The 14,510-nt window shown below is 37.7% G+C and overlaps 1 protein-coding gene across 1 annotated transcript; it reads right to left on the reverse strand.

Moving 5' to 3' along the window:
* Window positions 1-486: 486 nt before the first annotated feature.
* LOC128231915 (transmembrane protein 248-like) lies at window positions 487-14,285 on the reverse strand. Its single transcript, XM_052945163.1, has 8 exons — window positions 14,166-14,285; window positions 13,009-13,213; window positions 11,541-11,731; window positions 7,623-7,738; window positions 7,097-7,247; window positions 6,360-6,537; window positions 5,861-6,001; window positions 487-4,492 (listed from the first exon to the last, which is right to left on the reverse strand). The coding sequence occupies exons 2-8, from the start codon at window positions 13,162-13,164 to the stop codon at window positions 4,475-4,477; spliced, it is 951 nt and encodes a 316-aa protein (XP_052801123.1). The 5' UTR covers window positions 13,165-13,213; window positions 14,166-14,285; the 3' UTR covers window positions 487-4,474.
* Between the last annotated feature and the right edge of the window lie 225 nt (window positions 14,286-14,510).

Consider the following 14,510-nt stretch of genomic DNA (forward strand, 5'->3'; position numbering starts at 1 on the left):
TGTGGGACTTGCTAATCATATTCTCATAGCCATTGTAAACATGTGCACCAAGTTTCATCTTAATATATAGTTTTAAAGAGTTATAACCAAGATTATTTTTTGACAATGCCCTGGCTTTTCTTCAATTAACAGATATGCAAAACATAAAAAGGAGCATTACTCTTCAGTTATTAAAGTCAGAGTTATCAGCCTTTCTATACATGAGCATAATAATGTCTCTGACAAAATTATACAGTTCCATAACATCAATGGACTGAATGGCCATATTCTAGTGTCCAAGCTTTGCGACAGACAACAGTGCTTTTTTCATTTTATCAAAAAACTTGAAAAATAGTTTAATCAGAGTGACAAAGTGTATCGAAATGCTTGTTAATATGTTGACAATCTTCAAATTGTATTTTTAACAACGTCACCAACCAGATCTTGTAGCACCAAGTCTAAAACAATCCTTTTTGGCTTCCAAGGACAGCTAATAAAACACAAAAATAACCTTTTGTAGTTTTAATATTTTTTTCCAAGCATTTGAAAACAAATTATAGCATGAAAATAGTGACATTGTACTGATATTCATATTTTCAATAAGCAGGACACGATTTTGAACAAAAAATTTAATGTCTTTAACGTTTTAGAAATAAAAACTCGTCTGGCAGCAGGCAAAGTGATATTCCCCGCAATAACTAGTGGGATAAATTAAATTTTAAATCTGATGTTAAATAACAGTGACAGTTTGATTAACAAATTTATTGCGAATAATTGTTTGTTTCCGAGTCAGATCTTAATATGTTTCACAGAGTGAGGTCGAAAAGCTATATTGTTAATAATTTTTGGTTTTCATGAGGTGAAATACGGTATATTGCGATCTATCAAAACAATTTTTCATTTTCATTATATACCTATTAAAATAGAATATGAAATGACAGGTAATGGTAAATTTTCAGAATTGCAAGCCAAATTACCGTGTATGCAAACTTAAAATTTCAGTCATGACAAAGTTGAATTGGTGTCCAAGCCCTGTGCGCACTGCCGTTTGATTTCGTATTGAGATCATGCCAATTTATATTAGTTTCAAAACAGTAAACAAATGTCACTTTACCGATTAAAAAAGTGGAATGTCAATTTCATTTCTCTGATAAATCTCTATAAACCACAGAAAAGCATATAATAATCCTGTTTTCCAGTGTTAAATGAGCCTGCCCATTGAAGAATTGTCTATTATTTTCAAACATACAACAATCTTAATATATGGAAGCTCAAACAGTCAAAAAACAAATCAACATTTTCAAAACATTAAACATCACAACTCATTCAACATTTCGCAGCAAAAATTATATCAGTAACATAACAAAGACCACAAGCCAATTGTATGAAACTTGGATAAGTTGTCTATGCGCTATTTTTAGTCTAGTGTGTACATTTAAATTATATGAGGGCTTTTCCATTTAAACATATAACCCCCGGGGGAAAGGCACTTTCAAAATATATGACCCCCCTACAGAAGCAAATTTACCCTTTCGGGGTCAAAATAAGCGAAAAAAGACACCCACCCATATACTATATAAATAATTGCCTTCTCCCCGGGGGGTATATGTTTTACTGGAATAGCCCTGATTGGTTTAATAGTAATAATTATTGGATAAATATTGACCAATCAATAAACATATGGCTAACTTTAACCAAACCAAAAAAATAACCAGTTTTATACAATTGACTGCAGACAAACAATTTTTTGGAACAAGAGAGGTCATCACTTAGATAAATGCAAAAGCTATGCCCGCCTAATACTTGTATGTAAATGTGAACCTTGACATAATATGATTTAAATGTGAACTATTACGTCATTATTTCATGTGGCTAATAAGAAAAATGGCAACATCCATTGTTCGACATGTTGATTTTTAAGTCATGGGTATTTTTAACTTAAATAGTAAGGTTTCTATTAAATCATGTAAATCATATTTGAAATTATTTCAACATCTGCAGTGGTCGAAATTAACACAGGCCCTGCACTGGTAAAATGGCTTCTGGGCTTACTCAAATTCTGAATTTATTTACCATATTAGGGCTTGTTAAAAAATTTGATGCCAAGCAAAAGAATAAGAATTCAGAGTTGTTCATCCAATAGTATAATTTGGATGACTGCACCTGACCATTCGGATTCCAAGCATAAAAATAAGATTTATACTTTACAAGTTTTATACAAAACAATCGCTGTATTTATCATACCGGTACATAAACAAGAGTTAATAATTTGCACTCCAAACAAATATGACATATAAACATGAATTACGCCTCAAACATGAATGACACAATGTCATTGGTCCAGCCCTAGTCACATGTTGCCCCCATAATTGGGTCACTTATTTTATGTCATACTAATATGGCATCATTTTCTGATTGGGGTTAATAAGTGAAAAATATTCCCATAAATAAATCGATGTAAATGGGTTAGTAGGTGATCCGATATGGGATATATGGGGAGCAGCTAAAAATCATATTCGAGTTCGAGCTTCGATGTTTTCCTTTGACCTATACATCTCATATTGGGTCATCTACTAACCCCGTTACTTATAAGATAACATTTCAATATTAAATATTGATTCCCATATATACAAAACCTAATTACAGTAAAACTGCGATCGCTCGAGGTCGCCAGGGACCGAGACAAAACCTCGAGGGAACCGATGTTTCGAGCGACCCGATTTTCAATTTTTCAGTTTGATATGAAATATCTTTCAGTGTATTTTAAGTTTGAAGTTGTCAAACAGACTGTTTACTAAGACACCGATTCTGGTAAGGACGTGAGTGGGCGTGTTGGTGTCTTGGTATAAGTAATGGGTCCTTCATTAGATTTCTCAGGTGTTTGACAATTATTTTCTTTCATTTGGGTGTGACATTTTGAAAGTAAGGAACCCGATCTAGCTATCCCCCCAGTCATGGGTCCTTCACTAGATTGCTCAGGTGTTCGACAATTTGTAAGTTCTTTCTCATTTGCCAAATTGCAAAGCAAAGTGACAAGAAGGAATTATTTTCAGAGATTCCGATGTTGGATCGATATGGTAGTGTTTTAATCATATTTTTATTACTCATTTAAATTTCTCACAATTAACTTCTCGTCATTAACTTGTCATAATTATCATCTCAAATGCCCATATCAACTAATATCGGTCATGCGTTAACAGTGATTAACGGTTTTTCACACCTTTTCAAATTGCCTTTTAACTGTCATTGCAATTTTTACAACTTGCGAAAATTTTAACACCTGGCAATTGTTTGTTTATTTTGGAACACGCGTTCGGGAAAAAGTGTGAAATTATGACCTCGAGGGAGCCATAAGGTTTTGTGCACGATTTGTGTGCTTGGGACCGAGGATATTGCTCGACTGCTCGACATAATTAGGTTTCGAGGCAGCGTGGGTATATTTTATATGAAAATAGAAGGAAAAAAGTTCGGGACCAAGCTCCGACCTCGAGGGAACGCCGGTTCTCGAGCGACCGCTTGTTCGAGGGAACGCAGTTTCACTGTATATATTAAATAAACAACAAATTATCAACCACAAAATGTCAACCACAAAATGTATCAGTTTAACTTCTATAACACATTTATATCATTTAACATAATAACATCCATGTATTTAATACATTCGCTATTATATATATATAAGTAAACATATAATACATAATATATTTTGGTGCCTTATGCCACATCTTTGCCATTTCAACTTAAAAAGATTTAAAAGAAACCAAAGTCATCAACAATTTCAAACTAATAATGAAAACACAATTCTCATCTGTTTGAAATTAAAACATGCGCAAGTAAAAAATATTGTTTCAAATGGTAAGTTTTTACATAAAACACATTATAGTCGCTTATAGTCGCTTATGTTTGCTAACTGTTGACCCTTTTATATGCTATTGCACACACAACAAGCAGGGAACAAACTCAGACATTAGCAATCATGAGCAACTGTTAGCATTAACTGAACTCGGGGCATGATTAGCTAATAACATGCTCTAATATGATTTAGATACATGTTAAAGCTGCACTCTCACAGATTGATTGTTTAGACAACTTTTTTTATTGTCTGTCTTGGAATGAGCCAATATTTTGCGTAAATGTCTGAAATACAGTGATATAAGACTGCTGACAAAAAGGAAGAACACAGTTTTCATATTTACGTTTGAATATTGATGTTTCATGGCTAAAAGCATTATTAACACTTTAAGAAAAATGAAATTTTTGGCAGTTTACCAAACAGTTGACAAAATTGGCTGATTCTGAGACAAAAAAATATCAAAACTGTTCGTTTGTGAGAGTGCAGCTTTAATGGTAGCTAATGATCATTAAATGCATAATTCTAAATTATGAATGAGTGATTATAAAAAACTGTTCATATTGCCAGGGAATGCATATCACAGATAAAAGCACTTGATTGATTGCCTAGTTTTTTCTCTGTCAGAACTTCCCTGAGTCATCGTTATATTGCATGGGAAACCTGAAATAAATGATACATATTCATTCCTAGTGATACAGAGATAATCGAATATAATAGAACAATTGTGAGTGCCCAATATCGGTGATTATCGATTATGATAATACAAAATCGGTTTTTAATTTATTTTTTGTCATGCAATATGTTGGGCCTATTTTGAATTTCTAATAAAACAGAAATTGATGAAATAAACAGTATTGTGATTTTGATATTGTCTGATTATACAACACTTTCCATTGTTACATAAGTCACTTGTGCATTTTTCCGGCTCAATCAGTCGACTGGGTGTATATTATTTATTGTTAAGCAGCATCCATTTGTTCGGTATAGCAAAAAAAGTAGTATTTACTTTTACTTCTCAAAATTGCTGTTCAGCATGGCTAAACTACTAAAATTATATTAAACAATTAATGGATTTAAATTTACTTTCGAACACTTCTCACACATCTTGGGCATATTAAATTATGCAACAAATACACACAAAAGAACAGAGACACAAGGAATTAGCTTTAACCTAGGGTAGTGATTGCAAGCAGTGTTAGCGCCTTGACAATGATGGAAGTTTGCAAACTGCAGTACAGTGAACACCCATGACCTTGCTGCAGCCGTACATGCCCATAACATTAACCAATGAAGTGTTATTACCATGACAACACAACTTACCTCAGTATATTGAACATCCTTGACCTTGTGACGGGCTTCACAGTGATTTATACCACCAGTGTTATCACCATGGCAACACAACTTACCTCAGTATACTGAACACCCTTGACCTTGTGTGCAGCTTCACAGTGGTGTTTACAGTGTTATCACTATAACAACATGACTTAACTCAGTATACTGAACTAAACAGAGGTGTAAAGTATAATGAACACCCTTGACCTTGTGTTCAGCTTCACAGTGGTGTATACCAGCAGTGCTATCACCATGACAACATGACTAATGGTACCTCAGTATATTAAACACCCTTGTGTGAAGCTACAGTGGTGTAGGCAAACCTAGTTATCACCATAACAACATAACTTACCTCAGTATATTGAACACCCTTGACCTTGTGTGCAGCTTCACAGTGGTGTATACAAGCAGTGTTATCACCATGACAACATGACTAACCTCAGTATACTGAACACCCTTGACCTTGTGTGCAGCTTCACAGTGGTGTATACAAGAAGTGTTATCACCATGACAACATGACTAACCTCAGTATAGTGAACACCCTTGACCTTGTGTGCAGCTTCACAGTGGTGTATACAAGCAGTGTTATCGCCATGACAACATAACTTACCTCAGTATACTGAGCACCCTTGACCTTGTGTGCAGCTTCACAGAGGTGTATAAAAGCACAGTTATCACCATGACAACATAACTTACCTCAGTATAGTGAACACCCTTGACCTTGTGTGCAGCATGGGACCTGCCCTTCACAGATGCGTATGCAAGCAGTGTTATAACCATCACAAACAGGAAGTAGCTGGTATGGACCAAATGAAGATTGATGGCTGATTGGTCTTGCTGTAAATCGATAAAATAGCATTTTAATAAATGAACAATTACTGTATTATTTAAGGTGTATAACGGGAGCATATAATTATCATAACCAATGGACACATCTCTTTTAGTGCTTTTTTCCATTTTTAAGTCTGGAGTCTAAATTAAACTTATTTTTTATAGCTTGATTGGGATGAAAGGTGACAGCTAATAGAATCACTCTGGAGTCTGTTACCTGGGTAGAAACCAGTTCTGGTGTCCTCATTGAGAGATCAAGAGGGACGGTGATAAAACTTGGGTTAGAGGCGGACATCTTTACCATATAAGGAACTAAGGAAGTTAGTGAATAAGGATACCATGCTCAGTAGAAGGCCCAACCTACCAAGGAGAGCATGATGGTGAGTTTTGGGTCAAGTTTGTGGTCCACCGTAAATGATGGCATGCTGTTGCAGACCATATCCAGTGGCCGAACCAGTGACCGCTGCTTGCTAACCATACGGAACTGGTTCTCGATGTCTGATGTAGAGTTGACACTTTCATTCAGGCTGCAGGAAGGGGCTCTGAAAACATTGACATTCCATGTATACAAAATGTTCAACATGATCTATTTGAGGTCGTCAGAAATGTTATAGACCTGGCTGCTGAAGAGCTTTTATTTTGGCGACGAGTTCGGGGTGTCCTCTTAGGCCCACTTTGGGGTGTCAATACTTACAAAAAAATAAAGTAACAACCAAATTGACAAGTTACTTTTTTTATATCAGTTTTTTTGTCCTTGGAGCCATTAGATCCAATGCTACGATTCCGCAGACAAAACACTGGTTGATAAGGAATAAAGATCAGTGATGATACATATCGAAAGTCTTAACATACCAATAAACTCTAACTAAACATTCTTATTCTATCAAGGGCCATAATCTGTATTTCAGAGGAGTATGCACTTATGTCAAATACCAAGTAAATTGAATAAATGTTTTTTGAGATATAGTCAAAAAGTCCTAATATGCCAAAAAAACACATGACACAGATAAACCCCCTCTTGATTCCTCAAATAGTCAAGCTAACACCCAATAGTATTAATCTAGGACAATCAGACAACACCATGTTACCCTTTTTACCAACCTGGATTGGGGGAAGAGGTGGTTTGGGGCCTCTAAGACCAAACATGTTTTGATTTTCACGATCTTACACTTCTCCTTGCTGTAACATAACGAGGCATTCCATTGGAACGGGAGTTTCATTGTCACATTAAACTCTGATTCGGCATCTGCTCCTGTAAAAATACAAGGATGTCACACATTAAAACAAGGAATTCACACATTAAAACACACTACTTGTATCTGTTGCATTCAAGGTTATCATTTGAATAAAATGTAAACTCATTAAATGTAAAATGTGTATATTCATTCTATGTAATTAGACACATTCATATACTTAAAGTTAAGGAAGTGCCTTATTACATAGGCCATTTTGGGTCAAATCTACTATTGGCTTATTATCAGATATTTTCTGAATTATGTCCTCAATATTGGAAGTTTTTGCCCTGTAAGTCCTCAATTACATTAGCACTTATGCTTATGACAACACAAGACTTTATAAACACATGCATTTGCACTTTTTTCTTCGCAATTGTTGTGAAATCACTTACCTTGCAGTCCGAGAAGTTGTCCGCTCATGCGTGTACTAAAACTGCTAACATTGTGGGGGATGCTGACAAAATCCAGGGTAGGTTGCACTTCAACCCAGAATGGCACGGAAATTTGCCTGTAAGAAAAATGGTGCATTGTAAAAGACATATCAGTTACATAAAGGTGTTTCTTCCAGGTGTGTCAAAGGGCCTGGTATTATTTTATAAAAAGGGAAGAACTGTTAACGCGACACTGTTAAAACTTTCCATACAGGGCACGGCACCTTGGACCATCTTCAACAAGCTTACCCTGGTATATGTTAGTAATGCAAAGGATTTCTTAAACTGGGTTTGCAGAAAGGTAGCACCGTCAAAAGGCCTCAAAGAAACACTAAACAGACATGACCAAAATGAAACATTATACACAGTAGCCTTAATAATGACTGAAAACTGCCCTAAAGATCCTGGAAGTCCTAGAAATTCCTTCTTTGTTTACCATATTCCTGTTGGCTTTGGCCTTCATAAGGGAAAAAGCGTTCATAATGTGTGGTGTTAAATGCTTCTCCAATTCTAAGCACAAACATAATGCTGAACTAAATTGATACTACCCGGTAGTTTTAATCATATAAGCAAATTTATGTGCACAGTGACTAAAGATCAAGATAAACTTTATCTCTTTATATATTAAGTTTCAGATTAAATCTAAGGTTTTGCTTTAATAATGAGTTCATGATTATACTATCTGAGAAATGTCACATCAAAGACAAAAACATTGCTTACGAGTGTCAACACACTATCTGATGAAAAGCTGAGTGAGCACCAAGGAGTGAGCTCCAAGTAGTAAGCACCAAGTAGTGAGCACCAAGGAGTGAGCACCAAGGAGTGAGCTCCAAGTAGTGAGCACCAAGTAGTGAGCACCAAGGAGTGAGCACCAAGTAATGAGCACCAAGTAGTGAGCACCAAGTAGTGAGCACCAAGGAGTGAGCTCCAAGGAGTGAGCTCCAAGTAGTGAGCACCAAGTAGTGAGCTCCAAGTAGTGAGCACCAAGGAGTGAGCTCCAAGTAGTGAGCTCCAAGTATTGAGCTCCAAGTAGTGAGCACCAAGTAGTTAGCACCAAGTAGCGAGCACCAAGCAGTGAGCACCAAGCAGTGAGCACCAAGCAGCAGTGGGCTCCAAGTAGTGAGCTCCAAGTAGTGAGCTCCAAGTAGTGAGCACCAAGAAGTGAGCACCAAGTAGTGAGCTCCAAGTAGTGAGCTCCAAGTAGTGAGCACCAAGTAGTGAGCTCCAAGTAGTGAGCTCCAAGTAGTGAGCACCAAGTAGTGAGCACCAAGGAGTGAGCACCAAGGAGTGAGCTCCAAGTAGTGAGCACCAAGTAGTGAGCACCAAGGAGTGAGCACCAAGTAATGAGCTCCAAGTAGTGAGCACCAAGTAGTGAGCACCAAGGAGTGAGCTCCAAGGAGTGAGCTCCAAGTAGTGAGCACCAAGTAGTGAGCTCCAAGTAGTGAGCTCCAAGGAGTGAGCTCCAAGTAGTGAGCACCAAGTAGTGAGCTCCAAGTAGTGAGCTCCAAGTAGTGAGCACCAAGTAGTTAGCACCAAGTAGTGAGCACCAAGCAGTGAGCACCAAGCAGCAGTGGGCTCCAAGTAGTGAGCACCAAGCAGTGAGCACCAAGCAGTGAGCACCAAGAAGTGAGCACCAAGTAGTGAGCACCAAGTAGTGAGCACCAAGTAGTGAGCTCCAAGTAGTGAGCACCAAGGAGTGAGCACCAAGTAGTGAGCACCAAGTAGTGAGCACCAAGGAGTGAGCACCAAGTAGTGAGCACCAAGGAGTGAGCACCAAGGAGTGAGCACCAAGGAGTGAGCACCAAGGAGTGAGCACCAAGGAGTGAGCACCAAGGAGTGAGCACCAAGGAGTGAGCACCAAGTAGTGAGCACCAAGGAGTGAGCACCAAGGAGTGAGCACCAAGGAGTGAGCACCAAGTAGTGAGCACCAAGTAGTGAGCACCAAGTAGTGAGCTCCAAGTAGTGAGCACCAAGTAGTGAGGTGAGCTCCAAGTAGTGAGCACCAAGTAGTGAGCACCAAGTAGTGAGCACCAAGGAGTGAGCACCAAGGAGTGAGCACCAAGTAGTGAGCACCAAGGAGTGAGCACCAAGTAGTGAGCACCAAGAAGTGAGCACCATGTAGTGAGCACCAAGTAGCGAGCACCAAGAAGCGAGCACCATGTAGTGAGCACCAAGGAGTGAGCACCAAGTAGTGAGCACCAAGTAGTGAGCACCATGTAGTGAGCACCAAGTAGTGAGCACCAAGTAGTGAGCACCAAGTAGTGAGCTCCAAGGAGTGAGCTCCAAGTAGTGAGCACCAAGTAGTGAGCACCAAGTAGTGAGCTCCAAGTAGTGAGCTCCAAGTAGTGAGCACCAAGGAGTGAGCACCAATTAGTGAGCTCCAAGTAGTGAGCTCCAAGTAGTGAGCACCAAGTAGTGAGCTCCAAGTAGTGAGCACCAAGTAGTGAGCACCAAGTAGTGAGCACCAAGTAGTGAGCACCAAGTAGTGAGCTCCAAGTAGTGAGCACCAAGTAGTGAGCTCCAAGGAGTGAGCTCCAAGTAGTGAGCTCCAAGTAGTGAGCACCAAGTAGTGAGCACCAAGTAGTGAGCACCAAGTAATGAGCACCAAGTAGTGAGCACCAAGTAATAAGCACCAAGTAGTGAGCACCAAGGAGTGAGCACCAAGTAGTGAGCACCAAGTAGTGAGCTCCAAGTAGTGAGCTCCAAGTAGTGAGCTCCAAGGAGTGAGCTCCAAGGAGTGAGCACCAAGGAGTGAGCACCAAGAAATGTGTACTAAGGAGTGAGTGCTTAGGAGTGAGAACCAAGGAGTTAGTGCTAAGGAGGGAGTGCTAAGGAGTGAGAACCAAGGAGTAAGTGCTAATAAGTGAGTGCTTAGGAGTAAGCTCTAAGGAGTGAGCACCAAGAAGTGAGAGCTTAGGAGTGAGTGCTAAGGAGTGAGAACCAAGGAGATAGTGCTAAGGGGTGAGTGCTTAGGAGTGAAAACCAAGGAGAAAGTACTAAGGAGTGAGTGCCAAGGAATAAATGCTTAGGAGTGAGCACCAAGAAGTGAGTGCTAAAGAGTGAGAATCAAGGAGTTAGTGTTAAGGAGAGAGTGCTTAGGAGTGAGAACCAAGGAGTAAGTGCTTATGAGTGAGTGCCAAGAAGTGAGAACCAAGGAGTAAGTGCTAAGGAGTGAGTGTTTAGGATTAAGCTCAAAGGAGTGAGCACCAAGGAGTGAGTGCCAAGGAGTAAGCTCAAAGGAGTCAGCACCAAGGAGTGAGTAACAAGGAGTGAGTACAAATGAGTGAGTACCAAGGATTGAGTGCCAAGGACTGAGCACCAATGATTAAGCTACATTGAGTGGGCACCAACGCTCTACTGGTGTTGTTTTCCAGCAGCAAACAATTATTGAAGCAAAAGTTGTTGACCTTGCTGTACATGTGCATACTGTCTCAGGCATGATGTGTATCAAGTTTAATTTGAATATCTGCAACATTTCTTTAGTTACAGGCCAATTTTAACCATCTATAAATGCCCCCTTCCAACCCAACAAATCTCTTGAGCCCTTCTTCTTTGAAACAGAGCCCTAAATAACAATAAGCCCATAAACAATACAAATTTGGCATCAGGGCAATATACAGGGGATGCATAGCTTTGGATTAACAAGGTAGACATTCCTCAGACCAAGCCAAAGTATAAGTCTTTGTATGATGCTGCTGCCAACAAACAGAAAGACTACAAAACTATATGACAAATATATATATATGACTTCTTTTTTTCTTCAAAAAATAGACTGGCTTATAAAATATGTAATCAATCATATGATTTGTTCTTTCATAAGTGATTTGTTACATTACATAGAGGTGTATTACATTTATACAAAGAAATAATAAATCTTACACAACATCATGTCTGGTCACAGTAGTTGTGGATTCTTTGGAGGCAGCACCGGGTAATTTGTCATGAACTTTGGACACAACATCCTTCATATTTTGATGGGCGATAGGTTCACTGCCACTGATCACGTTGTCTCCATCGGGGACCATACAGAATTGTACCTTCTTGAAACTAGACAAGAAATCATTCCAGTCCTGAAATGAATAACAACAATTTAAAGGGACTGATTTTTCCTGGAATTATTGAAGAAATGCATTTTTTATGATTTTTTCTATTATGGAAATCGTTAGGAGTGTTAAAGATACTGATAGCTGGAACCCTTCCAGTGATTTTTTTTTGGTGCAATTGACTGCCTTCTAAAGGCTGTTTCCCCTTCCGAAAAACTGTCCATTTTCCCCAAAATTTTATAATTTTTTCCCAATTCGATAAATATAGATTATGTTAATGAATAAAAAAGCAATTAATTTCTTGAAATATAAACAAAATATTGACAAGACTCACCCTTTCACAGCATAATGTAAGCATAAAAAGGTTAAAACATGTATATTTGCCATTATATTAGCTGTTTTGGCCTCATTTTGTATTTTTCCCAAAGTCGACTTTTTTTCCCAATTTGCAAGGCACAGGCGGTAAAAAAAAATCACTGCCTTCAACTCAGTCATTTTAAAATCCCTCCCTGCATGACAAGTTACAGACATAACACGGACAACATTATTCTTTATGCATTTAAGCAGCATACAGTTAGATTAACCTGTTATTGTGACCTTAACCTTTAAGGTAAGGCCATGGGTCATGCATGTGACATGTATTCTCTATGTACCAAACACATGTATTAAGTAATTTTAAAATCTCTTCTTGCAAGACAAAGTTACCGCCGGAACACAATCAATTATACTCTATGCGCATATATGCAGCATTTCAAATAAAAACTCCAATTGTGACCTTGATCTTTGAGGTACTGTCATGGGTCTTGCAAAGACACATTGTCTTTATGCAACAAACACTGTATGATGTGCCAATTTATTTTCAAATCCCATTTTGCATGACAAAGTTACAGCCGGGATACGACCAACTATAATGTATATAAGCATATAAACAGCATTGACCATAATGATAAACCAGTATGTGTGACCTTGACCTTTGAGATAGGGACAAGGGTTTTCCATGCAACATGTCGCCTTCATGTACTGAACATATGTGCCAAGTAATCTTAAAATTGCCCCTTAAGTTACAGCCTGGACACTTAAAACCTGATGGTCAGCCAGCCGGAAGGATGGTGCGTTTTCAACATATATATGCCCTTCTATAGGGGCATAAAAATAACAGCATTTATACTTATTATAATCAATTTAGAAAATCAAGCATGATATGAAATAATTGAATTAATAAGCTTCTCTTCATCACTCCTCAATTATTTTATGAAGCATTTTAATGAAACAAGACACATTCTAAAAACTTCTTGATTACATACCGTTTCATCAGGATTTGCATATTCACCAGTCTTTATAATGTATGCAAGTGACAATAGTGTTGCAGCAAATATTCCCAGCAACAACATGAACAAAACCAAGGGGGGTCGTGTAGAAATAAATCCCCTCAGATTCTCACACAGTAGCCATTTACACATTATGCAGACAAAAGTTGCTTCCTCAGTATGTGGTGAAAGCTACACCATTCTGAAAATAAATGCTCAAATTTTAAAAACGGTCAAAAGAATTTTCACAGAAAAGCTTGTAGCTTATTAATGCAATATACATTTAATATTAATATTGATTGCTCCAGTATATAAAAAGCGCATAAGGGCATTGGAATGGACGGTATTAGATATATGATCAGATGCCAATATATATCCTATATCAGATTGCTGGCTGGGGAAAAAAAATACTATCAGTTAGTGTTACTTAATACTAATTCATATTAGCTCAATAATGAAGACAGCTGATAGGGTGCAGCACTCTTGAATATGCTTCCCTGGAAGAAACCAGTACTTGTATCCTTTTTGAACACTCATGAGAAATTACCCCAAAAAGGGATCAAACCCACGCCCTCTTATGCGAAAGACAGGCACCTTAAACCAAACTTATCCTCAAACTTTCTAACAATCAGTTTAATCAGTTGAGTTGTTTAAGCCACAAATGTGAAGCTGTGCGAAAAATTAGAACAAACTTCCAAGTGGATTCTATGAAGGAAAGTCAAAGTACACAATTATTAATTAACTGTCAACTAAGTCTGCTAGTTTAAAGGCACACTTTAATTGTTTCTTTAGAAGCTATGTCATGCACAAAAGTTGTCAACAGGATGCAAACAAAACTCATGTGCAAAGATTATATATCCGAAACTTTACAAATGTCCGAATACTGTATGACATGGTTTTATTAATTAATACAAACAACGTAAAAAGTTCAGTGCTTGTCATTGTGCAATCAAGAATAAGGATGATTTACATTAAATAAAACTGAACACAGCTCGCTCTTTTTATGTCTTTTGATAGCTATATTGCGTGTTTAACTTTAATAATAATCGCCCCACCCACTTTAATTTCAGTGTTATTGTTAATCAGGCAAAAATTCATTTGAAGAAAACAATGTAAGCATTCAATTAATTTAACAAATTATTCTTGTATTCTACCTGGGTACTTTATCGTAAATTATCTGTTACATGGATATAATATTGTAATCATTTGACCACTCTCTTCGGAAACGTGTATTCGTGTCGCACTGTCATATTTTCTGACGTATCTGCACTCACGTGATCGTAATGAAACTCCGCCCATACATTTAACCCAAAATATAGTTCCTAAATATAAACAATATTCTGGTAACAAAGATAATTCATATAAGTAAAAAGGACAAAAAATAATATATTATTCGTATTTGTTTTGGAATGGCATTGCTTTGTAATAATTTAAACTTTTCTTATAAATTGGTAGAAATATTGTGCGCAATAATTAGCCCAATTATTCAACCGCATCGA

Source organism: Mya arenaria, chromosome 4, assembly GCF_026914265.1.
Source record: "Mya arenaria isolate MELC-2E11 chromosome 4, ASM2691426v1".
In the NCBI taxonomy this organism is placed as follows: domain Eukaryota; kingdom Metazoa; phylum Mollusca; class Bivalvia; order Myida; family Myidae; genus Mya; species Mya arenaria.